The sequence below is a fragment of the Lutjanus erythropterus genome, chromosome 2, assembly GCF_056507025.1.
Source record: "Lutjanus erythropterus isolate fLutEry1 chromosome 2, fLutEry1.hap2, whole genome shotgun sequence".
Classification (NCBI taxonomy): Eukaryota; Metazoa; Chordata; class Actinopteri; order Lutjaniformes; family Lutjanidae; genus Lutjanus; species Lutjanus erythropterus.
The window spans coordinates 27,376,183-27,401,853 of record NC_139318.1 but is presented as its reverse complement, the minus strand read 5'-3'; the positions used below and the strand labels follow the sequence as shown (position 1 = coordinate 27,401,853).

At 37.5% G+C, this 25,671-nt stretch overlaps 2 protein-coding genes across 2 annotated transcripts in view; both read left to right on the top strand.

The window, feature by feature from the left end:
• Positions 1-12,690, top strand: part of tex264b (testis expressed 264, ER-phagy receptor b) — a 48,390-nt gene extending 35,700 nt beyond the window's left edge. The window contains exons 3-4 of the mRNA XM_084735635.1: positions 2,488-2,653; positions 12,187-12,690. Coding sequence (XP_084591761.1) covers positions 2,488-2,653; positions 12,187-12,473 — 453 coding nt within the window. The 3' untranslated portion in view covers positions 12,474-12,690. The remainder of the gene's footprint in view (positions 1-2,487; positions 2,654-12,186) is intronic.
• An 8,133-nt stretch (positions 12,691-20,823) lies between these two features.
• The window catches only part of grm2b (glutamate receptor, metabotropic 2b), a 45,139-nt gene continuing 40,291 nt past the window's right edge, over positions 20,824-25,671 (top strand). Inside the window, exon 1 of the mRNA XM_084735576.1 lies at positions 20,824-21,529. The gene's annotated coding sequence lies outside the window, so the exon portion shown is untranslated. The remainder of the gene's footprint in view (positions 21,530-25,671) is intronic.

The window sequence follows — 25,671 nt, the reverse complement described above, 5'->3', positions numbered from 1 at the left end:
GTTCAGAGATGGAGGAAGAGTGCAAGGTGTGAACACAGAGGCCTTCATTACCATAATACCACGCTTTTATTTTCAGTTTTTAAAACACTGAATGCTGTCGTCTCTGCATCATGACTCAATCTGTACCCTTAGCTCTTTTCACCATAAGAAAATAAGGTCACACTTTATTTTACAGTACACTAATTGGATTAGACAAACACTAAAAATAATATGATAATAATAGAATTCTTTAGACAGTGGTTATACCCTTGGTTCGACATTTAATAAGGTAAATATGGACATATTACACAGAACTGTGCTCTAAAGTAAAGTGTATTATTTTCCACTGTTAGACCCTTATTAGACTTTTCAGAGGGTAATTAGGAACACATTACAACAGAACTACACGGGAAACTAAAGTGGAATTCAAATATCGCAATAAGTCTATGTAGTTACCCATACACAAAGTATTCCTTTACTTCTATAATTTTGGCCTTTACTTAGTAGTTCTGGTCCACATATTATTTTTAAATGGGGAAGTAGCAGATATGTGATTTCATTTTAGTTTGCAGTACAGCTCTATTGGAATATGTCCCTAATTACCATCTAATAAAGTGTAATAAAGGATCTAATACTGTCAACATATTATTTCTAGTTTTCATCTAATTTGACACATAATACATAGTTAATCTTATTAGTGTACTGTAAAATAAGGTGTGACTGAGAATAATATTGCTTATGTTTTAGTCGTAGTTTAGTTTAGTGAAGAATATCAGATCATATGATAATCAACTTCTAGTTTATTTGATCATTGAAGTGCATCAAACAACATGAACTCTTCTGCACTTTGGCAGCAGTAAAATGGTCAAGTAATAATGAAAGCTGACATCAGTATTTAGCTAATTAAAGCAATTATCTTTAAATAATTGATAATTTTAAGATACTGAACTGCAGCTGTAATGTGTGTGCTAGTATTGCTCGACATTTAGCATGTGCCAAAAGGGTGAAAATAACAGACTGTGCATGAGCAGAATAACAAAACATGGTGTATGAAAGGTTAATGAGCCTGCAGAAGTGGAGTGGTCTCTGTCATGTGAGACTTCCCACTTCTAGAGGAGTGAGGCAAGTAACAGAAGAAGAACAGCAGTTTTAACAGAGGCAGAGTGAAGTGTGGAGGCTGAGCATTCATCAAGACAGAAAATGTGTTGCATGTGGGATGAGAAGACGAGAGAAAAAATGTTCACGTTAGTTCAGAGGTGAAGCAGTGCGATTCTCACGTATGAAATCAAGTCATTGACTGGAGGCAGGCCTGTGGGATTATTGACATGTCTACGCTCGAATCCTATGGTGGGGTTTCACATACATGGTTTCACATACATCCATTACATGGACATGTATGTGTGTGTTCAAATTTTCAAGCTGTAGTAAGTGTTGATGGGACTCATTTTAACATTGGCACTGGTGACTTTGCACCCTCAGAATTAAATTTGCACTGACGATTTTAACACAGTCATTTTGTTACCACACAGTTTGTGACAACAGGTAGAGTGCAATTAAAGCATCCAGCGTGTAAGATTTATGAGGATTTATTGACAAAACATGTCAGAAATGGAATATAATATTCATAAGTTTGTTTCATTAGTGTATAATCAACTGAAAATTACAATTGTGTTTTAATTACCTCAGAGTGAGCCATTTGTATCTACAGAGTGAATGGGTCCTCTTACACTGAGGTGCTATATTATGCACGATTTTATGCACGATCCATGATGATGGATATACAGAAATAACAGAAATGCATGGCAAAAATAGCAAATGGTTACTATTTTAGAGACCCCCCAGAAAATTTCACAAATCATGTTTTCAGGGGAGCTCATGTCTTATTAAAAGGAGCCAAGCTCCCCCTGTCTGCCCTGTAGTTTGCACCCTAGTTGCCATGTCTCTACAGTAGTCCAGAACTGACAAACTACACTCGGGACTCCATTGTCACATTTGACCGGGCAAAGTGAAACCATGCCACACTGACTTGCATTTTCATTACCACTAATCCGATCCCAAGATGGACAATCTAATAGGGTAAAATACAAATTACTTCTAATTGCTATACCAAACTTAAAGGATTTGTCTGGGTTGTTTGTAAATGCAGCAGAAAGATGCCAGGTCGTCAAATACTGATGTTTTGGGTTGGTGCAGAGCATTGTGAGCACAGCAAAATAATGAGAAAAACAAAGAAATACAGACAGACGGCAGGGTCTCTGCAGATACAGCCACCTCCACACACTTCTACTGGGTCATAAATGTTGATTAAAAGAGCTTATGTTTATATGAGTCTATACATTATTTTGTAGGAAAATGTTGCATATTCTGTCTTTAAAAAGAATTATATATATATGTATATATATATACACACACACAGATATATATTAATCTTATGTAATGTATTATATTTGCTGTAAATCATGAACTTTGTTTGTATTCTCATTCACTCAACTGAAACATCTCCTGCAGGAAAGGAGGCTGTGTGCACACCCATTCCTTGAGATCTACAGAGAGGGTCAGATCCAGTTCATGGCCCCTTTGGCAAGGCAGGGAGATTTCTATGTGCCTGAAGTCCGGCAGGTAGAAAGGAGGCTGTCAGAACAAGAAGAATTGCACAGTGACACAGACATCTCAGGTACGTGTACTACATGCTGCACTGCATAAGCACATTTAAATAAACCTAGTGGGATTCAGAGCCCTCAGGACTACAGGCTTGGCAGTTGTACTGTTGGAAAATAGAAATCATTTATCATCACGAAGTAATCATTATTATAATTTGATGATGTCTGCAAGTCAAGGTTATGCTTCATGTGTGTTTGCTGGTCAGCACCAATACTGAAATACTGAATCATTCAAACATAGAACATGAGCAGGAAACAAGTGTCAGTTTCAATTTTGCACAGTGATCCATCCATAAATCCATATAAACACCTTCAAAAAATATATCTACATCATAACATTTATAGTTATTGTGTCTTGTCTCACATTTAGGACATTCTGATTCAGTCAGTCCTGATTTTTATATCTTAAACAAATTACCTTAAAAGTAATAATGGTCAAAAGCTGAAGAGAAATATTCAGAAGCATACAAGAAAAAAGAAAAGTTACTTATTTACAGAAAGGTGTGAATACGGGTTTCAGGTTCATTACATAAAGTATTACGTATTTAGTTACTGTATCATACTGTGTGTATAATATATAGTATAGTGTGTATGGTCCACCACATAAAGTCTGTTTGTGATGGAACCATACACACTCAAAATATGTTAAGTCTGTGATGTCACTCATTGGTTTCCGTTTTGAAACTTAAATTTGGGTCTAACGTCTGCCACACAGGCAGTTTATTTTTTTCAGAGGGCACTGAAACACGCTGTGAACTAAATATTAGCATTGATTTGCACTCATTTCTTAGTCCATCTGACAAACTTAAAGGGACAGTGCAACCCCAAGTCCAAAATAGTGTGCTATTTCTCTATCTAAATTGTTTTGGTGTGAGTTGCCAGGTTTATTGTTGTATCGGCCATAGAGTTATCTGCCTTCTCTCCAATATAGATGGCACTCTTGTGGTGCTCAAAGTGCCAAAATATATATTTGAAAAACTCAAAAGCAAAGTTTCTTTCCTGTACTCATGACCTGGTTACTCAAGATAATCCACAGACCTTGCTCTGAGCAGTTTCATGTAGGAACTACTTTCTCTCTAGCAGAAAGAAAGTAGTAGAAAGTGTCACCTCGCAGCTGTGAGTTTTTGGAGAAGAGCGCCTGGAGTTTTCAGCTGGGAAAAAATGTTTGGTGGACACAGCTCCTAACTCTTTGTCTGTGGCGTTGAACAGGTAGTGTACAGTGCTTTTAGTGAGTTTTTTGCTGCTGGTGTCAGAAACGAGGTTGAGGAGAGCAGTGAGAGTGAACTAGAACAGAAAAGTTTCAGACCATAAAACCGAAACAGTGAGCTGCAAGACACCAAAACACTCAGTAGAGCTGTGGGCCACTGCACAGTGATAATTCTCTGCGGGTTCGTCACAATGAGCAGTGCTTTTACACTTCATATGAGAATATTGATTAGTGCTGCTTTAAAAAAAAATCTGTCTGAAGAACACTTGTCAGATTTGTCAGTCCAATAAAATCAATAAAATGGCATGTTGAGGCATCTGTGTTTTGGTTTCAGCATTCAGCCATGATGGTAGTTGCCATTTGGGTGGGACCCGGGGGGATTTGGACCCTGTTTCTACTGCTGGTTTTGTTTATGAGCAGCCTTGCAGAATCAAACTGTGATTGACACCTTCTAAGGTGTTAATGAAAAGCCCAGACACAACAGCCTCTGGTGGAAATGTGCTGCCACTCACCAAGGGGCTGTTCACAGTTTCACGGACACCATATGGAAAACTTGCTTTCAACGTAAAAGATGCTCAAGTGCTTCAACACAAGTCCACTTGACACTAATTTATCCTCACAATACATAAATGCTTGTGAAAGAGTGTTTTCAGAGTTAATTCTGATGAGGCGAGTCTAATCATGAGTTGACATGGAGTGTGAAAATGAGACAATTGATGATAACAGCTTTATGGCACCTAATTGCTACAGCTTTATGACAAAGGCTTATTGTTTAGTTCAGTTCAGTTCACACAGACATTGTGTACCGTCCAAATATAGCCTAGTTGAAACTTAAAGGACACAAACGTAAAAATATAACAAACAACAAAAAGGAATACATAAGGGGCTGCATGTTGCACTAGAGTTTTCATTTTGAAAATGTATTAGTAGTTTTTTTTTTTTTGTTTTTTTTTTACAGACACATAGGATATGATTGGAGTTCAAAGCATTTATTAGATGAAAAAATCATTTAATTTTAAAACTCATGTATCAAACAAAAAATGCAGAATATTTTTTAGCTCCAGCTTCTCAAATCTTTCCTCTGTCTTAAAACACTGCAATTTGAATATCTTTGGATTTTGGAGCGTCGGTTGGATAAAACAAGCAACCTGTAAACTCACTTTGGACTCTGAGAACTTGTGATTAGCTTTTTCACTCTTTTAAGATGAGATAAGCCTTTATTAATCCCTAGAGGGGGAAATTGTTTTTTTTTCTGTCATTTTATTAAGAGAATGATAAATTGATCAGGAAAAATAATCATCACCAGTATAGTTGGAACCCCAGACATCATATCTTTGTACTATATTGCACATAAAAAGTTCTAATTATTATGCTACTAAGTGAACATACTATTAAGAGTTTTTAATTGGTTGTAAAACAGTCTCAATTTAATACCTGCGCATCTATATGACTTTTATAAGCAAAAGAGACCATCAGCAAGATGACTGGATGTTTCTGTATAGTTATTCTTGATGCCTGCTGCCGGCTTGGATTCTCCTTGAAATCAGATGAAATAATTTACAGCATGCAGACTGGAAGAGCCTCTGTTTACATTTTTCCAGGCACAGTCGCAGTGAGCAGTACGTTAGCCAGGTAAAAAGAAGCAGCTTTTAGATAATGTCATTTTAGACATTATATGTCGTGGTTCTGGTGGTGGAAACACGGCCGCTTTTGTCCACAGGGTCCTCCAAAATCAACAAAATATGACAGTTCCTTGTAGCAGCGTTACAGTGTATGCACTGAAGAGCCACAGCATGTAATGATTAATTCGGGGGCATTTATGCCCTCACTCAGCTCTGATTTTGGAAAATCAACTTTCTAAATTATTTTTTGGTATTTATCAAATTGCTTTTGCTTTATTCTCAAACTGCCAGAGGGTTGAATGCTGATATATCCTGCTCTCCAAACGTGATAGCCATCCGTTATTAGTAAGAAAGACTTTGTAGTTTAAATTAAGCACAAAAAAACGTGTTCAAAGCAAAGAGAATATTCCTCTAACATCTCTGTAAGTTCCAAAAGTAGTTGATTGCAGTTCATCAGTATTCTTCTCCTTTGAAAGTGAAACATTTTGCACTGAAATACATGAAAAAAGCCACACTGGTTGCTCAATAGGTGTTATAAGAATTAGTTACTTCATCTTCCACCCACAAACTAAAACTTTACAACTACACCAGAGAAAACCTCACCTCAGAAATCCATCCGGAGCTCCTCTCTTTGCTACAAAACTGAGTGGCGTAGACAAATCCAGTGTTTCTCCTCTGTCCTGGGTGCAGAGTGAGAGTGACATTTGGCTCCATGACTGTGAATGATAATGTGACAGGTAGCCATGCTCCTGTCACACTGGGATCAACTCAGCCAGGTCAGTGGAGCATTTGGGGCACTGGAGGCTTCTTTGGTCCACCGACCTCAAACCCACCCATCTGCACCACCCCACTCTCCCGATAACGACCCCATCTCAGTGACCGGATCAACCCGCAGCCTCCTCACACATGGCTCCTCAGTCTGTCAGTTAGCAGCCTAGAAATCGTCCAGTCAACATACAGCAGTTCACTCTGTGGCTTTGTCACCAGAACTATTTAAAGGTATTTTTGGGCAGCGCAACAACGAACCTTCAAGTCAAAGCAAGTCATGGGTTAAATATCTAGTCCAAGTCATATTGTCATCTTCCCAAGCTGCCTATTAAAAGTGAGTTTCTCATTCACTTTGGCTCAGTGCTTAATTGACTTTTTCTTTTTTTTTTTTCAGAATAATGAGTTAAAATCTCTCAACAATTAGTTTGGTGTTCTCAACAGATTTGAATTTCTCATTCATTCATGCAAATTACACGTTTTGGCACATGTGTGCAAAAGAGTAAGTACAAATGTCTACAGTTTGCACAATAACCACTTGCACAAAGTTTGCTGATCAAAGTTGATGAGTTAATTCTCACTACTCACTATATATGACTTCACATGAAAGATCAATCAATCAATCAGATTTTTTTTAATCTGAAAACCTTAACGCGATACAAAGAAGCATTCAGCTAGACAAAACCGACATTGTTGTATTTTACAACAAGCAGTCAGTGTCAACAAAAAAGGAAGAACAAAACAAGATTTGTATATTAGAAACATTTCCAGGATTGACAGTAGGGTGAAAAATCATTTAAACATTTTGAGCAGTGCGGCTCACATGATGACAAAACAACTTTTCATTTTTTGGTGGTGCTGACTAATTTACTGACAGTTTTGAAACATGAAAAGTTTTCCGTGAGTCACTACCTTTTGCAGACATGCATAGAGTTGTGATGTCACATGAGACAGTTGTGACAAGTATACTTGCAGTTTAGAGAATGTTTCAAAAAATGAGGCAAAGAGATTGAGAAAATATTTTCCTCTAAAGGAACAGTTTGACATTTTGGGAAATCCGCTTGTTCGATTTTTAGAGTTGGACAAGAATATCGTTATCAATCACATATCTCTCCATTAAATTAAAGCCAGTAGCAGTTAGCTTAAATTAAAATAAAGCCTGACTCTGTCAGAAGCTCACCAGCACATCTACAGCTTGCTAATTAACGTGTTAAATCCATACTCAAGCAGGCGTGTAGATATTAAAAGTGGTGTAAGTGTTTCTTGGTCTTGTGCAGTGACTTCCTGGATTGTTGTACTCAAAAGCAGGTTGCCAGGCAACCAGCAGCAGAGACCAACCAATTAACAATAACATAATTAGTGCCAATTGAAAGAACCAATTTTTTAAACTTTGTACAGTGCTAAGCTAATCACTCCTGGCTCTAGCTTCACACCTACAGTACAAATGAAATGAAACAGGACAGATGGACAGGACGTAACCGTGGGAGGAATTTGATTTGAACACTGAAAAGTTGACATGTCATAACAAACATAGAGAACAAACCATGTTGCTGCTAGCTTGCTAACTACCAAATCTTTATGTGATCTAAAATGGTTAATAAGGCATTTTTCTTCTCATCTCAACTTTAACTGACATATATAATAGTGATATATATCTTATCATCAAACTTTTGGCAAAAAAGCAAATAAGTGGCCTTCCAAAAATGTTGTTGTTAGTTAATAGTATTTATTACTACTACTACTACTATAGCTCGGAACAAGTCAATTTAATGCATAGGCCTTAAAACTAAACTTCAATGTTTTTTGCTAACTAAAGCTTCAAGTGTGAACTTTCTAGCTCTGGTTGTTTCCCCTTACATAATACATTGCACAGATTTTTACCCAACAGGATTTCAGCCTGAGTATAATAATTATCTTTCTGTAAAGTAAGTTTGAGTGAGCTTAAATTCTGCAGCATTTTTCGCCGTCTCATTCCAGTAAAGGATCAGCTGTCACTCAGACGCATGTAAAGACTGATGCCTGAAGGCACCACTAAACCCCTCCAATCAAATGCAGAGAGACAATTTTTGCCTCAGAAAATGAAGATATCATGCCTAATGTGTATCTTCCAATCCAAATGGGATTTTTCTTCCCCATTGACTGATTAAATTTTGTGACTTGCTTTAGGCGATCAACCAGCAGAGAGGAAAACCAACATGAGACCAAACTCGTTGATCTTTTAGAGCTCAGTATGCATATTTTTTTAACATTTTATTTAATTTTTCTCTTGGCTCCATCCATCACATACATGATGTGGGTGTAAATTAATCAGAGAGAGCTTGTGGCGGAATTTAAATTTGGCTGTGTTTTTTTTTTTTAAATTTTGTATGCATTTTAATAAAGATTAATAGGATTTCATGCTATACATTGTGTTTAGGGCTGATTTGTATGTATTTTTTATACAACCTCTCTTCTACAAGTTGAAAATCATCATAGTCCACTGTTTGCAGCGTTATTGTCGGAAATAAATAATTTATCATTTAATCATCTGTGCAGTTTACATGCAATTAGTTTAAATTCTCATGGTTCAGCTCTTGTTCAAACTCCTGTGTGCTCCATCCTGGCCCCAGTCTCATATTCTGTGTCAACAGCATGAAATGATTTCCACTGCGATATCTCTCTCTTCCACTCTCATCTTTTCTAATATCATATTTTGTGGACGTGCGACACAACAACATGAGGCCTTCAGGTCTTTTATGTTTTGACTAAAACTAGCAGAGCTCCAACTCCTTCTTCAATCTCCAATATTCTGAAGTATTTTCAGGGTACAGTAATTAATGTTCTGTACAACATGTTGCCATGTAACACCATTTCTTCTGTCTGTATTTTTCTTGTACTTTTGGAAGTCTCATAACTCGAGTTCAGAAGTGTAACTTTCCAACATGTCTCTGAAGAGCACGGTTCTGGTTTCTACTTTTGAAGTTTAATGAGGAATGAAAAAAATGTTGCTTTGCTTTACTGTCTGGTGTCTCAAGAGCCTGTCACAGAGTTATTGACAAAGTCAGCAGCTACTCCCGCTGTATTTGTCGACTTTTTCTTCACCTTTGTCAGGCTTTTGGCTTGAACTCTAGCTTTGTTCAGCTACTGTTACTTCTGAGTGCTCAGACTGAAATGTTGAAATGATTTCCTGAAAAAAACAAACAAACATTTGTTTATTGATAATTGGTGACTTCGAACATTTTCAAATGCAAAAGGTCAACTTCACTGTGACATCATATTGTTCAGCTTTCTATCAGTCCTCTGTGCTCCTCTGTACAAATAGTCTTTAAGTGAAGACTGCATGTTTCTTACTGGAAATTATTCATGTCAGTATAGTGATAACTACCATTTTGCCAAAAAATACATGTAATACTTTTTATTATATTCCCTCAAACTCTTCACTGCATACAGTGGTCTATATTATATGAGTCTGGCCAGACATGAATGCAAACTGCAACTTGACTGGTTGGCGAACATACGACTGTGAGGCGGTAATTCGGCAAATACTGATAACCAATAATACCTGCTTCTCATAGCCAGTATTAATGAGATAGCATATAATTTAACATTTTTATATTTTAAAGTGAAATTCATTTAACCTTTAATTTATGGACATCTGAGGGTAAAAAAGGCTAAGATGTAATGAGCATTATTACATATTACAACAAAAACAAAGAACAGGTCTGACACTACAATTGTTAATTTATTTTTTCTAGTTCTTTCTAGTAAGTAAATCAAAGAGCTTCACAAATATACTTTTATATTGCCTAAGATGTCAAATAAAATGCTTTGACATGATCAAGTCAGGTGTTATTATAGCCTGTATTTATTGGTTAGAATTTCACTATCAGAATAATAAATAATTATATATTTTGCATTATTTGACAATAATTTACCAGCCCTGATATTTATTCCTATTGTTTATACTTTCTTCCTGAATTGAAACTGACACTTACAGTTTGTCAACCTGTCATTCTGTTAACTGCACAAACCTCAGTTACCTCTGGAAATCTTTCCCATGTCATAATGTATTTATCAACTGTGACATGACAATTAGCCTCCCTCTGGCTTCTGTCCACTGTTTCATATGAAAGGTTTGGGTTTTTTTTCCATCTGTATGTATCAATAACAGGTCTGCAGTTAATGACAGGCTGGCTTAGTGTAAGGAGATATTGATTTGAGAAGAGCGTTACATGGAAACACTCACAGCCACACAAAGAAAAAAGGTCAAGAGACCGGCATGTACACATATGAAATTGATCCTATTAAACAGAAAGAAACAAACTGAAAAACACCGAGCAGTCATGTGATCAGGCTGCTGAAACGAACCCGTCCAATTAGGAGAGGAGAAGACCTTTAGGTTACAGGAGTTTCTAATTAGCAACATTTCAATGCCTATTTTGAGTTCTGACTTCAAGTCGCTGCACAAGGTGTTGCTGTTCATCCCTTAGTTCATTAACAACCAGAAAAATGTGTGACAAGCAGGATATACCACGGGCTTTCTGTTAGGTAAAAGTATAAAACAAAAACTGAATAGAAGAATTTCCCCGCTACCACGGTTATGGAGTTGAACTTTATATGGATTTTCTGGTTCCTTGTTCATTAATCACCCTTAAGCAAAGTGAGTGTGCAAGACACCACATTTTTCAATATACATGCATGAATATATCATCTCTATGAACAGATATCTGCATATGATGCAGAACCTGTAGGCAAAAGATAAGATTTTCATATCAGATGCTACCTGGTATCCGTTTGTTGTCTCTGGGGTATTGACCAATCACCAATCATTGACCAGTCATTTGAGGGTGTGTTGTTTGCATGCTGGTAAACAGTCCATGTGAAGAGCAAAAGAGGCGGAACGTGTTGGCTGAAATGCCATCTTGGAACCCAGTGGCTATTGTCTGACGACAGTTTAGGTTTCTATTTTTTTTTTATCTGCATTCACATGCAGACATCTGTTGTGTTGTTTATCCTTCAAATCCATTCTTGTGTCTCAGATTGCTAATTGGACTGTAAACTATGGAAGAAGATATTTTGGTCTACACATCTATTATCCGGATATCCAAGAGGGGCCTGTCTGCGGCCTCACAGACTACCAGACTACAAGACATCCACTTTACGACATGGCACAGGCCCTTGAGATAATTTCCTGGATTAACTCAAATCACATTTTTTTCCTAAACCTACCCAAGAAGTTACCTAAATATTGTTTTGGTAGCTAAACTTAACCAAACCTTGACTGTTTTAACAACATTGCCCCTAGGGGCTAAATTGTCATCAGACATTAGCTGACGGGTTCAAAGAGCATCAGGATTAATGAACTGAATGTATAAAAAGAAAAATGGAAGTGAGGATTAGTAATTGTAAAACAGCATCAAGACAGCATCTGTGTATTATGTTAAACCAAACACAACCACTCCTTCTGTTTTTTACCGACTGCTTTAATAGCTGCTCGATCAGTGTGGTGCTGATATGATGGTTGGTTGAAATGGCAAAATTACCATATTTTAAGCCTTTTTTGGAATTAACAGTCTATTGTACAGAAGTTGAAATGATGGTACAAATCCAATAATTATCATATTTTGGCTGTAGACATTTTATGGCCTTGAACTAATTTAACAATCTGTCTAATGCACATTTGGTCACATATGAACCAGGATATACTGACAACATTTTATTTGAAGGTACATTTTCCTCCATGTGTATAATTTCTAAATAAATGACGAGTTTGGTGTAAAATGAAGCACAATCATGGAGGAGAGAACGGTTATGCTGGACTGAAGTCACAGTGCGGCTCAAATACCATCATGCAGATTTTGGTTGAATCCCAGCACTGGATTTTTGGGCAGCCTAGCTTTTCTCATGTGGTGTTTGTTTATAGAAGTCCTCTCACCATCTGTCCATTCCCCCTTTTGTTTTATTGCTGCTTTAGGTGCAGAATCGAACAGTGAATACAGCTCAGGGAGTGGGGTTCTCCTGTCAGACAGCAGGGAGACGTCCCTGGCGGCATCCTCAGTCCGCTCTGTACGTATCAAGGATCAAGGGGATAGAGACTACAGAGAGAGAAGCTCGGGGGGAACCTCATTTAAAGAGCTGGACTGGGAGCAGACTGGTGGACAGCAGGCAAAGAGAGAGGAGCGGCTTCATGGAGACTCCGACCAAAAGAGCCTGGAGGCTCCCACTCAGGAGTGGTGGGGTGTGGTTGGAGGAGAGGAATAAGCATTCAGTGCGACATATTAGACAGAAATTCAAGATGGTAGGAAGTACAGATTACAAAAGCTTGCCTCACTGTGTGTACATGTCCAAATGATGAAATATAAAGGATAAGGGAGGTGATATTATTATATTTTTTATTGTGAAGACATCCAATGAAAAGACCAAAACCAACATTTTTTCAATATTTTCAGACTTCCCTGTCTTGAAAGTCCATTCTTTTCATCTTTTAAAAACACATCACAATTTTAAAAAGAGAGGTTAAAAGGATAGTTCACCCCAAAATCAAAAATATTTTTTTTCCATTTACCTGTAGTGCTGTTTGTTGTGATGTAAATTGGAGGTATCAGCCAAATAGATGTGTGCCTTCTCTCAAATATAATGCAACAAGATGGCTTGTGGTGCTTAAAGTGCCATAAGACTCAACAGAAATGTCTCTTTTCATAAGTCATTACACTGTATCAGCATGTAGAAGGCAGAAGAAATGTGCATCTACTCATGGATGGGAGGATACAGCTCAGCCGAGGAGGATGCCTCTAGGGGCAAGGTCTGCTCTGGTGTTTTTCCTCTGGATGAGAGGAAGACTGAAGCACATGCAATCTGCCAGGTTCATGAGATTTTGTGGGTGAGGAAACACCTTGGCAAGTACCATCATTTGGTTCAAAAGCATAAGTTAGACAGACCCTGGTTTAAGGAGCACTGTACGAGCATGACACAGTTATCCTGCTCCTACTCCACTGTGACTGGATAGCTGGGTAAAAAGTGACAGTGACAAGCACAGCGTTTTAACCAAAGTTAAATATTTTTCAACTCTCAGTGATCAGAAAAAAAAACGTCAAACATGCAGTGCTTAGCACAAAAATGACCCTCAGCTCCCTGTCACACAGTTACCATTTGTATAATAGTTTAAATACAAAGCTCTCCCATTGCAAACATTAAAAAAAAACAAAAACAAAACACTGGTCTGCAGTAGATGCACACTTCTTTCTGTGCTGTGATATCATTAAAATATGTATTTTTGATTTTGGCGAAGTGTCCCTTTAAATAATTTCCTAAAACAGCAGGGGGCTGTAGTTTCAGCATATATTGTTCAAACAGGAGTAAACAGTGCGTTTGTTAAGGACTACTTTTAGTCACGGATTAATCCACATGTTTCGCTCAGTGAGTATTTACGGCAGCAGGACTGTGTATGCAGGATCAACTCCGAACAAACTACAGTTACCATGTTTGATCTAATGAACAAACATGTCACCCAGTGCAACAGTGTGTCTCATTGGGTTTGTTGATAATGAGGAAAATATAGAAAATGACCAGGATTATTTTTTTTTACTCTTCCATTTGCAGAGTTTTAAAGTGAAAGGACTGAAATCTGCTAGATTTTGCCGACATGAAACAATCCACTTGAAATCTACAGAACTTTTTCAGGTAGCCTGAGTATCTTGAAACATTTTTTACAGAAGTAATGATGTTTGTCAAAATGATACAAGATGACTGAGTATTTGCCAAATCATTTTACTTGAACGTCTATCAATATTTTATATCTCCAGTTCAAATACTGTAGCTGTTCTCAGAATGATTTATTTTGCTGTACTGAAGCTAATTGCATACTTGTATTTTTGTTTGTTAAACAATGGATATGCAAGCATACAGGGAATTCTGTATAATTTCATTACTTGTTTACAAAGGGCCATAATTGAATTCAATAATAACTGACATAAGGCATTGAAATTACTATAAGGACATAGTGATCACAGAGTTATCTGTACTGTAAAATGGCTTGTGTTTGACTGAATATTTGTGTGGCTTGTTATAAGCAGTATGTGTATTTTTTTTTACAAGGCTGTTGGTGATGTTCATGTTCTAATGTAAAATTTACTTCATTTTCACGAGGAAGGTGTGAACAAGTGCATAATTACATTCATCCTGACCACCTCTGAGACTGAGGACATGATTATGGTGAGTGTGCAGCTCGCTGCCATGATCAGTCAAGGAGAAAGATGACAAGACAAGTGGGCTGACCATTAATATTCATTTCACTATTACTGAAAGCAAAGCTCACTGACTCTACCTTGTATTTACATCTTGCCTCAAGCATCCTCAAATTATCCTCACACATTCATTCCCACCTCCTTCATTTTCTGTTTAGCCATCAAATTCTGTTATTTTTCTTTCTCTGCCCTTCTCCCATCTGCTGTATCTTTACACAGGCTAATTTCTGTTTGTTTTCTTCTCCTTTTGTTATTTTCCTCTCCTCTCTGTCTGAAATAAATATGGCAGCTGCAGCCTGAAAGACCACCTGATGACCCGCAGCCTATAATGTATGTCCAGTCATATCCATATCCTTTATCTTCTAACAAACAAGAGATCACACCAAGCTCCTCTCAGCAAGCCGAGCTTACTTGGAGGGTGCGGGCAACTCAAAGGGATGTGTGTGTGTAATCAAGTGAGAGAGGAGCCATATATGCCAATTTCAAGCAAAAAGCCTTTGCATATTCTGAGCTAAAATTTGATGATTCTCCCGATTACAATTTTTACTTTGACAGAAATTAGCAATTCCTGTAAACAGAGGGTACTGCCTGTCCTTCATTTTGCTGCTGTGTATTTAAGACTTTCCTGAAGTACAACTGTGGCATTATATTGTCAGATAAACTGGCATTTTTTGAAAGTATAAGTCATCCTGCAAAGGCTACACCAGTGGTTTTTAAACTGGGGTCCAGGGACTAACAGGGTTCCCTCAGTGGGTTGTAGGGGGAAAGCAAAAACAGCAAAAGGCAGAATAGAATATTTTACTTTTTTATCACATTTTCTGGAAGTTAGAACAACAAGGGAAGAGATAGTGTTGGCTGCTTTGCTGATTGTAATTTATAGTAATTCTCATTTGATCAGTGATTGGCTATGAGGACAAACCTAAAAAGTTAAGAAAAAAATCTCTGAAATGTGTGAAATTTAAGACCTTTTTTAAAAAAAAAAAAAAAAAAAAAAAAAAAAATCAAAGCTCAAGTAGTGAAAAATGGTTGAATTGTGCATCAAATCTGTGTAATAAACTGCTGCAACAATTTACGAGTGACAGTAGAGTATGGGAATGGTGATCAAAGCCCTTATAAATTCTACCCTTTAAAGAATTTGAACAGGCGCCTTAAGAACATGTTTATTACACATTTATACAACTTGACATGGAGTGGCTAAATGAATTCTCAGGTTCCCAGCTTTCAGAGGATATGTACCTCTTCTATGTAAGCATGTACTGTTGACCTCCTGTCTCCCCCTAAAGACCCTTAAAAATGACAAAAAATGATGCATGGCAGGGAGGGGTGGAATGGAAAAGGTTAAGACAAAAGATTTTCATATTGGAGGGGTCTGTGATGTAATGTGCATCTTTGACATAGAACATTTTTGGGAATCCCTTGGCTACAAATTGAGCCATCAGACTGTTAAAACTGCAGGTATTTTATCTAAACTAAAGCTATTGTGTATTAACTTAATCTTAAATAATGATTAAAACATTTAAATCCAGCCTAGACTGAAGAGATGTGGATGTATCTTTACAGTCATTATAAATATATAATCACAGTACATGAATAAATAATACAAAATCAAGACATTCATTCAGCTTCTCACTGCCACCTCTGCTTTCTCTCACTGAGGCTCTTGGGTGTTTATCCAATCAGGGAGCAGTTTCAATGAGTTTTAGTAAGTTATCTGGATAACTGGGTGAAACCTGCAGGAACGCTGGGTGATCTGAGGTTTTACACAACAAAGTTATTCAGGTAATCCAGTAAAGCTACTTCTTACCACAATTTGTTTTTGTCTGAATTGCATTTTTGAGACATTATCTGTCAGCGTGGTCTCTGAGGAAAATAATTTTGCATTTGGTTCATTAGTGATTTTTCTTGACAGTGGTTATGTTCTTATGTCACAGAAGCATGGAAATGTGGAAATAACAGAACAAAAAGCAAAACAAACCGAGCCTGTTACAGCATCACACATTCGTTAATTTACTCTAAATTGGAGTTGCCTCAGAGACTTAATTGGCAGAATGCTGAGCTTTCACCTGACAAGTGCTCTACAAATAAGATGATCTATAGAGGGTGTTTACATTTTTAATCTAAATGCTGATTGCTCTGAAGATGGGGTTAAACTCCCAGAGGATGAAGTTAAACAAGATGGATGAGCTTTACGTGTAAAACTGAAGTCCTGAGATGCTTTCAGTGTGTAGAATTATAAAACCTCTCTGAGAGCAGCGGGTGTACTCCACTCCTTCTTACATGGACACATGTGGTAGTGACTTACTGACTCCATGCTGATCTGTGAATTATTTGTATATTATGTTGGTTATTCTTCACACAGGGTATAAGAGAACCTAATCTTAACTAGACTTAGGGCATTATGTGACACGGTAACGGGGTGAATACTCAGGGATAGACTAATGTTTTATGTTTGTGGGAATTCAAAGGGTTATTCTGGTTTATTACCTGTTTCATATTTTCATAGTTTAGGACCACGCTTTGCCTTTGTTTTTGAGTGGTTCTGTCAAATGGGAAAACTGTTACTTGAACTGCATATTTAACCTTCTACACATGTTACAGTTGTGGTTTTCCTGTGCAGTGAGGTATCATTGCTGCAGTGCAGCCACTCTCTGATTTACGTAGAAATAAAGTAGTTTCAGTGATCTGACCAAACTCTTGTCTTGACAATCTTATGTCTGATTGTCTGGCTGTTAGAGTTTCTTTTCACATTGGATTTTGTTGTGGCCATTCTGCTGTACTTCCCACTTTAATGAGTAAAACGTTATCATAACCAATAGAAATAATAGCCAAAGGTTTGAATATATGAACCAAGATGTAAAACAGAGTTAGCTTCTCAACTACAATGGGTGGGAAGTTGAAGCTGTTGAGTTACAGGATGGTTTCTGGCCATTACAAAGTAATGCTACACAAAAGGACAGTTCGTCCAGGTTAAATCAAACACACCAACACCATGTAAAATTTAGATTTTGCTGCCCAAACTGGGAAGAAATAATTGGAAAAACAGAAAAAATACAACCATGAACAGGTCATATCAGAAAATCTGCAGGGTAGTAAAAAAAAAAGAAAGAAAGAAAGAGAAAATTTCTTTGGTAGAAAGCACTACAGTTCCAATAAAAGCCTTTCACAGTGAGTCTGTTGATTTTCCAGAGTAACTGTTTTCAAGTAAACCTTTTAGTGCTTTGAGCACCACAAAAAAGTCTATTCCCTTTTATTAGACAGCTTCCTCAAAACTCAAATTAAACTAAAACTGTGTATAGCACAACTAATGAGTGAGAAAATATGCTCTTTGTGATTTGTATGGAATGGCCATTGAAAGGTTAATTTTGCTTAAACCAAAACTGAATTCTGCTGCTAATATGTGTGCTGTTGAGAAAATATAAAGGTCTAGTCGTAAGTGTCTGAAAGTGGTGACTAAGCTGAGGCAAAAGCACCCTTAACAGATAAGATCTCTCCACTTCCTCTCTGCACTGAAGACACTGTACACAGGTGAAGTTATTAGTTTTTATTTAAACAAAACAGCGTGTTTCCAAACTTGCGAATATCAACAAAAACAGAAACACCTCAGAGAGAGAAACAAAACTGTGGATTTTTGACTGATTGTTTTGTCATCAGCCATTAACATCGAATTATCTGAGAACCACAAAAGGAGCAGCAGTCAGGCTGATGCGCACTGACCACTGGCTACGAACGCTTTGTCTCCGTCCTCTATAATTTCACCCGACATTAATTGGCATGTTCCTATCTAAACTCTGCATTCCACCCACATGCCCTCAACTATTGTAATGTAAACCACAATTCTATTTCAGGAGAAAATTGGTCCCTTTGTGTTAGCTGTGGGAATTATGCAACAAGCAGGACCCCGCTCGTCATTTTAATTGCCACTGTACACAGAAAAAGTTCTTCTTTTCCCAACCCCTAACTGCAAAGTAGCTATTGTTAGTCTGGAAATGAAACATTTGAAAATGGTGAGATGCGTTTTGTGTGTGTGTGTGTGTGTGTGTGTGTGTGTGTGTGTGTGTGTGTGTGTGTGTGTGTGTGTGTGTGTGTGGGTGAGAGGAGGGTGGTGGTGGAGGTTGTGGTGGGGAGAGGTGTTGGTTCTTAAACGTGTGAAGGTGACAGAAATGGGTGAGCAATGAATTTCTATTAAATGAACTTTAGGTTACTTCTTGAATATTTCCAGATTTAATTGTAGCTCTATGAGCAGCGGGGTGCTGAGCTGGACCCACAAACCAAACTGGTGCAGCAGACCTTTTCTGCACTCCTCACTAATTATGTAACAGGAATGTTACTGCTGATGTAATATTGTTTTGGATGAGAAAAAAAAAGTGCACAGTTTGTTGCATGAATTGGTGTCTTTGGAGAATGCTTTGTTACAGAATAGCATTAAGACTAGTGTAGTTAATTAGGGGAGAGCAGGGTCAGATGTGCAAATTTTTTACTTAGGTTGTCCTCTGGGTAAGAAAAAAAAATGAGTCAGAAGTATACTGAAAAATCAACACTTATTTCCTGATTTCACTGAAATTCTAAGAATTCAGCTACGAGAAAGGGGTGTGAAAATATCTTTGAAAAAAGCCCTGCTGTGGCAAAACTTGCTCAAAGTTAGGGGTAAGTTGAGCCATCCAGGGGTAAATTGACCACCTGACTTTTTGAGTTTAAACATGAGCATAATTAAAAAAAAAACAAAAACAAAACTTAACCTCTCAAAAAAATATATATATATAAAATACATTTTCCCCTTTCCTATTGATATTTTAAAACTAAAGGGACAGTTCATCCCAAAATCAAAAGTAAATATTTTTCCCTGGGCCTGTAGTTCTGTTTATTTATATTTTTAGTGTGAATTGCAGAGTTTTGGAGATATTAGAGATGTCTGCCTTCTATCCAGTATAATGGAAGTAAATGGCAATCTGCTTGTGGTGGTCCGAGCACCAAAAAAAATTTGAAAAAATCTAAATCATTATCTCTTTCCAGAAATCATAATCCGATTACTCTAGATAATCCACAGACCCTAGTTGTGAGCAGTTTCATGTAGGAACTATTTTCTGTAGAAAGACAAGATGTAGTTCTGGAAGATTTTACTGTAGAAAGAACGTAGTTCCTATAAAATTGCTCATAACAAGTCTGTGGATTATTTTGAACCACTGGGTCATGATTTCTCGAAAGAAGCATCAGTATCTCTGAAGTGTATTTTTAAGTGCTGTGAGCACCACCACACTAATGTCATTTAGTCCCATTATATTGGAGAGAAGGCAGAAAACTCTACCGCCGATATCTTCAAAATTCCGCAACTCACGGCAAAACAGTTTCGATGGATAAATAGCAACATTATGTAAGAATTTTGTATTTTTGTGATCCAAATTAATTGATGTTGATAATATATTTTTTAATAATGTTAAACACATGATCAACCAAACCAGGGGTGAAATTATTAAATTTAAGTATCATCTTATTCATTAGACTTCACTCAACTTCAGTGCCTTATGGTAGGGTAAGTTGAACCACTGGCTCAATTTACCCCATTGCATTGGGCTCACTTTCTGTCATAGCAATGATGGATGCTTCCTGAATTTGTGCACGCATGACAATAAATGTGCACAGTTGCCTAGAAACATGGGGTGGGTCAACGTACCCACTGGCTCATCTTACCCCACTCTCCCAGACTTTGTAGGTTTCCTAATGGGCTGAATCAAACAGTGAGGGTCACTTGTTTTGGCTGGAGAATGTCACAACAATTATATATGTATTATGTTTGTATTATTAATCCCGGTTTATTCATAACAAGATAACACATAAGTACAAATTATGTACTTTCTGTATTTCATTCAACCTTAAGCTCAAGCATGCCTCCATATGAGTTTAAATTATATGAACTCTTACTTTTATGAGGTGCATGTGTGTATGTGGGACTCTGTCGCCTTTTTCACTGAAAAACAAACAGCACAACGTGCCTCTTTAGTTTGTGAAGTGCTCTGCCACTCATCTGGAGTGTGATTCAGTTTTAATGAGATGGAGGTGAATGAGGAGCTGGCCAGCTTTCATAGAGGGAAAAAAAAGTTCATGCTCATTTCTCTTTTCTCATCTTTCTAAATTTAGCTGGAGAGCTGCAGCCGCTTCTTGTATAATGTATTCGGAAAGAAAGATTTTTTTGGGAGGGAGTTTATCATTAAAAGTTTGACTGACACCATTCAATCTCAGCTCCACAGGGAATACAGTGGATGTCTCACTTAAATAAAAAAAAAAAGACCCGCGAGAAGTTGGGAACAGGAATTGGGATTTTTTTTTTTGGTTAATGCACTTTTCCCGGTTGTTTTTACTCTTTACTCCCGCATACTAAACAGCACATGGTATTATTTTTATTTCTTGTAGGATACATTTCATTGTTTTTGCTCCTATCTCACTTCACTGCCTTGCAAACTGACGCTTTGTGAAGCGGCGCAGGCAGGTTTGTGAAAGGCGAGAGCGTCGACTCGTTGCACTCATTATAGCTGTGGAGCTGCACGGAGTGGCCGCATGTGTGTGTGATCCGACTCACCAGCAGGATTTCTCAACAACAGCTCTTATTTTGAAGTTGATTCGATTAACTTTCAGACGAGACACGACTACAAATAGGAAATGTAACGCAAAGAAAGTGTAATTACAATTGATTTTTTTTTTTTAGATTCACTCGCCTCTTTAGTCCAGCAGGAGAATCCTTCGAGCATCATTACTACAGTCGATGCTGGTTGACATGTGAGCGGTGCCGGGCGGTTAGTTTAGGTTGTATTGCTCCGGTCGGTCTGCACACGGTGGCTGGCGGGCACAAGTTACCGGAGAGGCGCCGAGAGGAGTTTTGCCACACTTGTCAATGTGAGCAACACTTTCAGAACCAAGGACAGATCCAAACCGCTGGCTGGCAAACATGCTCAAAGTGAACAACATCTGGACTCCGCTGCTCGTCGTATGAAGCTCTGCGCCGCGTCCGTGTGTTGTCGTGTGGGCTTGTGGAAAAGAGACCTGCAGGTATAACCGGCGAAATACGTCCAGTGCTTCATCCAGGTAAGAAAATATCAATAAATAACTTAAAGTTAAGTAACATAGTAGTAGGTTTTTTTTAGGTCTCTGCGTTTTCCTGTCCGACGTGCCTTTGCAGTTTTGAATGTTTTAGCCTGAATTTGATCCCACAACCCCAACTTAAGCGCAACTTAATCCAATATTCTGATCACTTGATAGAAGAGCAACACTCTCCCTCTTTATGTGCTTTAATATCACATGGCGCAGCAGTTACCTGTGTGAACTTGATCTAATAGTGTATTCTGCCATTAGACCATTCAACACCTGAGTGTGACTGTATACTGACATATGATATATAAAAATTCGATCGCAAATTTTGTAATTAGTAACGTAATCCCTTGGGTTACTAAAATATAATACTTGTGGATTACTACAGAATCAAACATTGACAGTATTACACTTCACACAAAAACTGGACGCAGCCGCAGTTTCTCTAAAACGTCTCAAAATGCGCATTTTTGCATAAGATCCTTTATTTATGAATCATGTTAGACACGCTTTTTATGAGTTAACACAGCACACCCATATATCATGTAATCAAGTAATCACTGACAATGTAACAGTAATCTAAATACACATTTTTAATGTAATCTTTGCTGATTATGGTTTCTATTTTTTGTAATCTGATTATGTTATTCCGATTACATGCAATCCATTGTTACTCAACACTGCATATTGAAATGCACAGTATGTAAAGTTGTCCCTCACTTGGCCTGAGAGAATATGCAGCACTATCCCTAAAAAATGCATAATCTAGTAACACACTTGGTATTCTCAAGCCAATTAGAGCTGTTGTTTTAGACAGAACCCATGACAGTGTAATAACATCCTGCTGTAAATATAATTGGGATGTTATCTGTTTGCAAGACTCAAGGAGGTATTTGTTTGGTGCAAAGCATTAAATTGAACAAATCCATGATTGCATACATCATTGTATGGTTATTGGATCAGACAAGGTGTGAGGTAACGGTGTGATTTCTCCCAAGTGTAAAAGGATGTCAGTGAGAGGTTACTGTGATAGGGCTGCAACTAACAATTATTTTCAATATCAATGAATCTATCATTTTCTCAATTAATCGATTAGTTGTTTTGTTGGTAAAATGTCAGGGAATGGTGAAAAATGTCAGTCACTGTTTCCCAAAGCCGAAGGTGATGTCCTCAAATGTCTTATTTTGTCCACAGCCCGAAGATATTCAGATTATTGTCACAGTGGACTAAAGAAACCAGAAAATATTCACATTTGAGAAGCTGAGATCAGAGATTTGGACATTTCCCTTAAAAATGATTCAAAATGATTAATTGATTATCAAAGTAATTGTCGATTAATTCAATAGTTGACAACAAATCACTGCAGCTCTATATTGTAACACCACCACAATGACTCCATTAATGTTATCATTATGGTATTTGTGAATGGTGCAAAGTGGCCATCAGTCGACTAACAACCTGTTGTAGCCGGTCTCATTCTGTGCTTTGTCTCTTACACTTTTAAGTCTTCTTGGGAATAAACACCCAGCTAGATATTATTAGCGCAATAAAATTATCTGTTGTTTCTGGGAGCCAAACAAGCAGATTTCCCTGAGCTATTTTCATGACACAATGATGCACTTGATCTATGTTCAAATTCACAATCTGTTGGCTGCTGGCCACTACTGAGACATCCTAATTCCTTCAGCTGACAAAGTCCAGGTGGAGGGATAAACTGTGTCCCCACTGGAGATCATATAATGATGGAAATCATTAGTGGAGTTGTGGCGGCTGCAGTTTTTTTTTTATATTTTAGTGGCTGTAAATATAGGTCTTTCGCTTTGAACAGCTAGTTGCAGCCCTTTAGGGGATCATAAAAGGTCACGATGTGAAATGGCTCAGGTGATTTGTCTCATGTTTTATGATTGAAAAGCTCTTTTTTTTTTTTTTTTGCAGGAAATGTAAAAATCTGTTGTTCTGTATTGCCATATTACCCGGAGAAAAAAGAACCTGGGTTTTAGGACACTGTCCATAATCCATCATGTGGATTTTGTCATAATAATGAGCACACACAAAAAACCCCTCTAAAACCCCATAAATCATCATCCTATCAGTGTGGGTCACGTAAACATTGTAAAGCATAATTTTAAATAAATCTCATGGGACAACCGCTGTGTTTAGGCTGTTATTACTCAACTGGTTTAATGATTCATGTGTAGTGGATTGGACATTAAATTAAATGTCATGTCATGTTCGTTCATTAAATTGTTCGACAAAAGGCTATGTGCCAAACAAACCTGATAGCAAAGTCTAAACGCTTGAGGTGACTTTAATAATAACATTATTATAAATCATCGTATTAATTAACACATCAAATTAATTTAATTTGTATGTCGGACTGGATGGTTGCACTTTATTTTACAGCACACTAATAGGACGTAAGAAGCCACACTTTGTACTAAAGTAGACAAAAACTAGAAATAATATGTTCTTTATTTAACAGTATTAGACCCTTAGACCCTTAATAGATTTTCTAAGTGGGTAATAAGGGACACATTACAACAGAACTGTACTGTAAACTAAAGTGTTTTATTTTATTTTTTCTTTTTATATCATGTAAACTTTAGTTTACAGTATAGTTACAGTTACAGTACAGCCCTCTAATTAAGTCTAATAAGAGTCTAATAAAGGGTCTAATACTGTATAATAATCAGCATACTTCTATTTTTTTTTGTAATTAAATACAAAGTGCAACTTGTTACATCTTATTAGTGTACTATAAAAATAAAGTGTCACCTGGATTTCTCAACAATAACAAACAGGTGGTTAGTCCCTCACCGCCAAAATCATCTCATCAGTTCATTTTCCAGACATGAGCAGCATTGCATTTCTTCCATAGATGTACAGTAGGATTATACATGCCAATCACCACCATTGCTGAAAGCAACTCCGCAGTGAGTCACACGTTACACATTGGCTGCATTTGGATAAGACAATAAGAAATGATGTTCTCAAAGTATCTCTGTGCTAATGTTGGTGAAATCCTCTCTGTCCTGGGCGGGTGCAGTAATGCATTAGCTGATGGTTCAAAGCTGATAAAGCACACTGCCTTTTCTTTTTGAACTCGCCTTTCAGAGGGAATATTGTGCTCAGACATCTGGGGAGCGAGTGACTCTCTCAGCTGTGTGAGTGTGACAGCCGTTGCTACATCAAGATGGTCTTAATGATGTGAGGAACTACTTTGCAACTAATCAGAGGCTGAGATTTAAAGGGATAGTTCAGATTATTTGAAGTAGGGTTGCATGAGGTACTTATTGGTGAGTATTATGCCGGTCAGCACAGCCCCAGTTTTGAGAAAGCGAGAGGAGTACCAGCACAGAAACTAAGCAATGTACTGTTGTGGACAGGATCAGCAAGAAAAGGTGATAATAAAACAGTCGTTCTACGAGCCAAATATTGCTCTCTCCAGACCAACTAAACTACAGAGGCAAAATCAGTAATTTTACCTCATATAATACGTGAGTTGCTGGTCTAACACTGCCTCAGTTTGTTAGTTTGCTTGTGTTATTGTGCGGCTGTAGATGGGGTCAGCAGCAAAATGTATTATAGTCTCTTAAAAAAAGGTTCACCTAAAACAAATCAACATCAGTCTAAGTGTACGCTATATTTATAATATTTTCCCCACTTAACTTTGCCGTGAGACAGCCTTTTCCAAAAGGAAACTGCAATTATTTAAGCCAAATATGGCTCCCCACAAACCGACCAAACTACTACTGCTACTAAGTCACACAATAACACAAACTAACGGATCGTGGCAGCAAAAGTTTTTGCCAGTGGAGTTTGGTTGGCTTGCAGAGAGTCTTATTTGGCCTATATAACAGTGGTTTCCCACTGGAAAAATCTGTCTGCTGGCAAGGTAAAGCAGCGGAAATATTTTAAATATAGTATACACTTAAACTGATATTTATTTGTTTAGGTTGACCTTTTTAAAGAGACTAAAATACGTTTTACTGCAGACCCCGTCCACAGCAGTACATTGCTTAGACTCTGTGCTGGTATTCGTCTCTGCTTCTCCAAACTGGGGGTGCATCAACCGTTATTTACTGTTGGTAATAAACTGACTATCAATAAGTGCCTCATACAAACCCATCCCTTTAAAG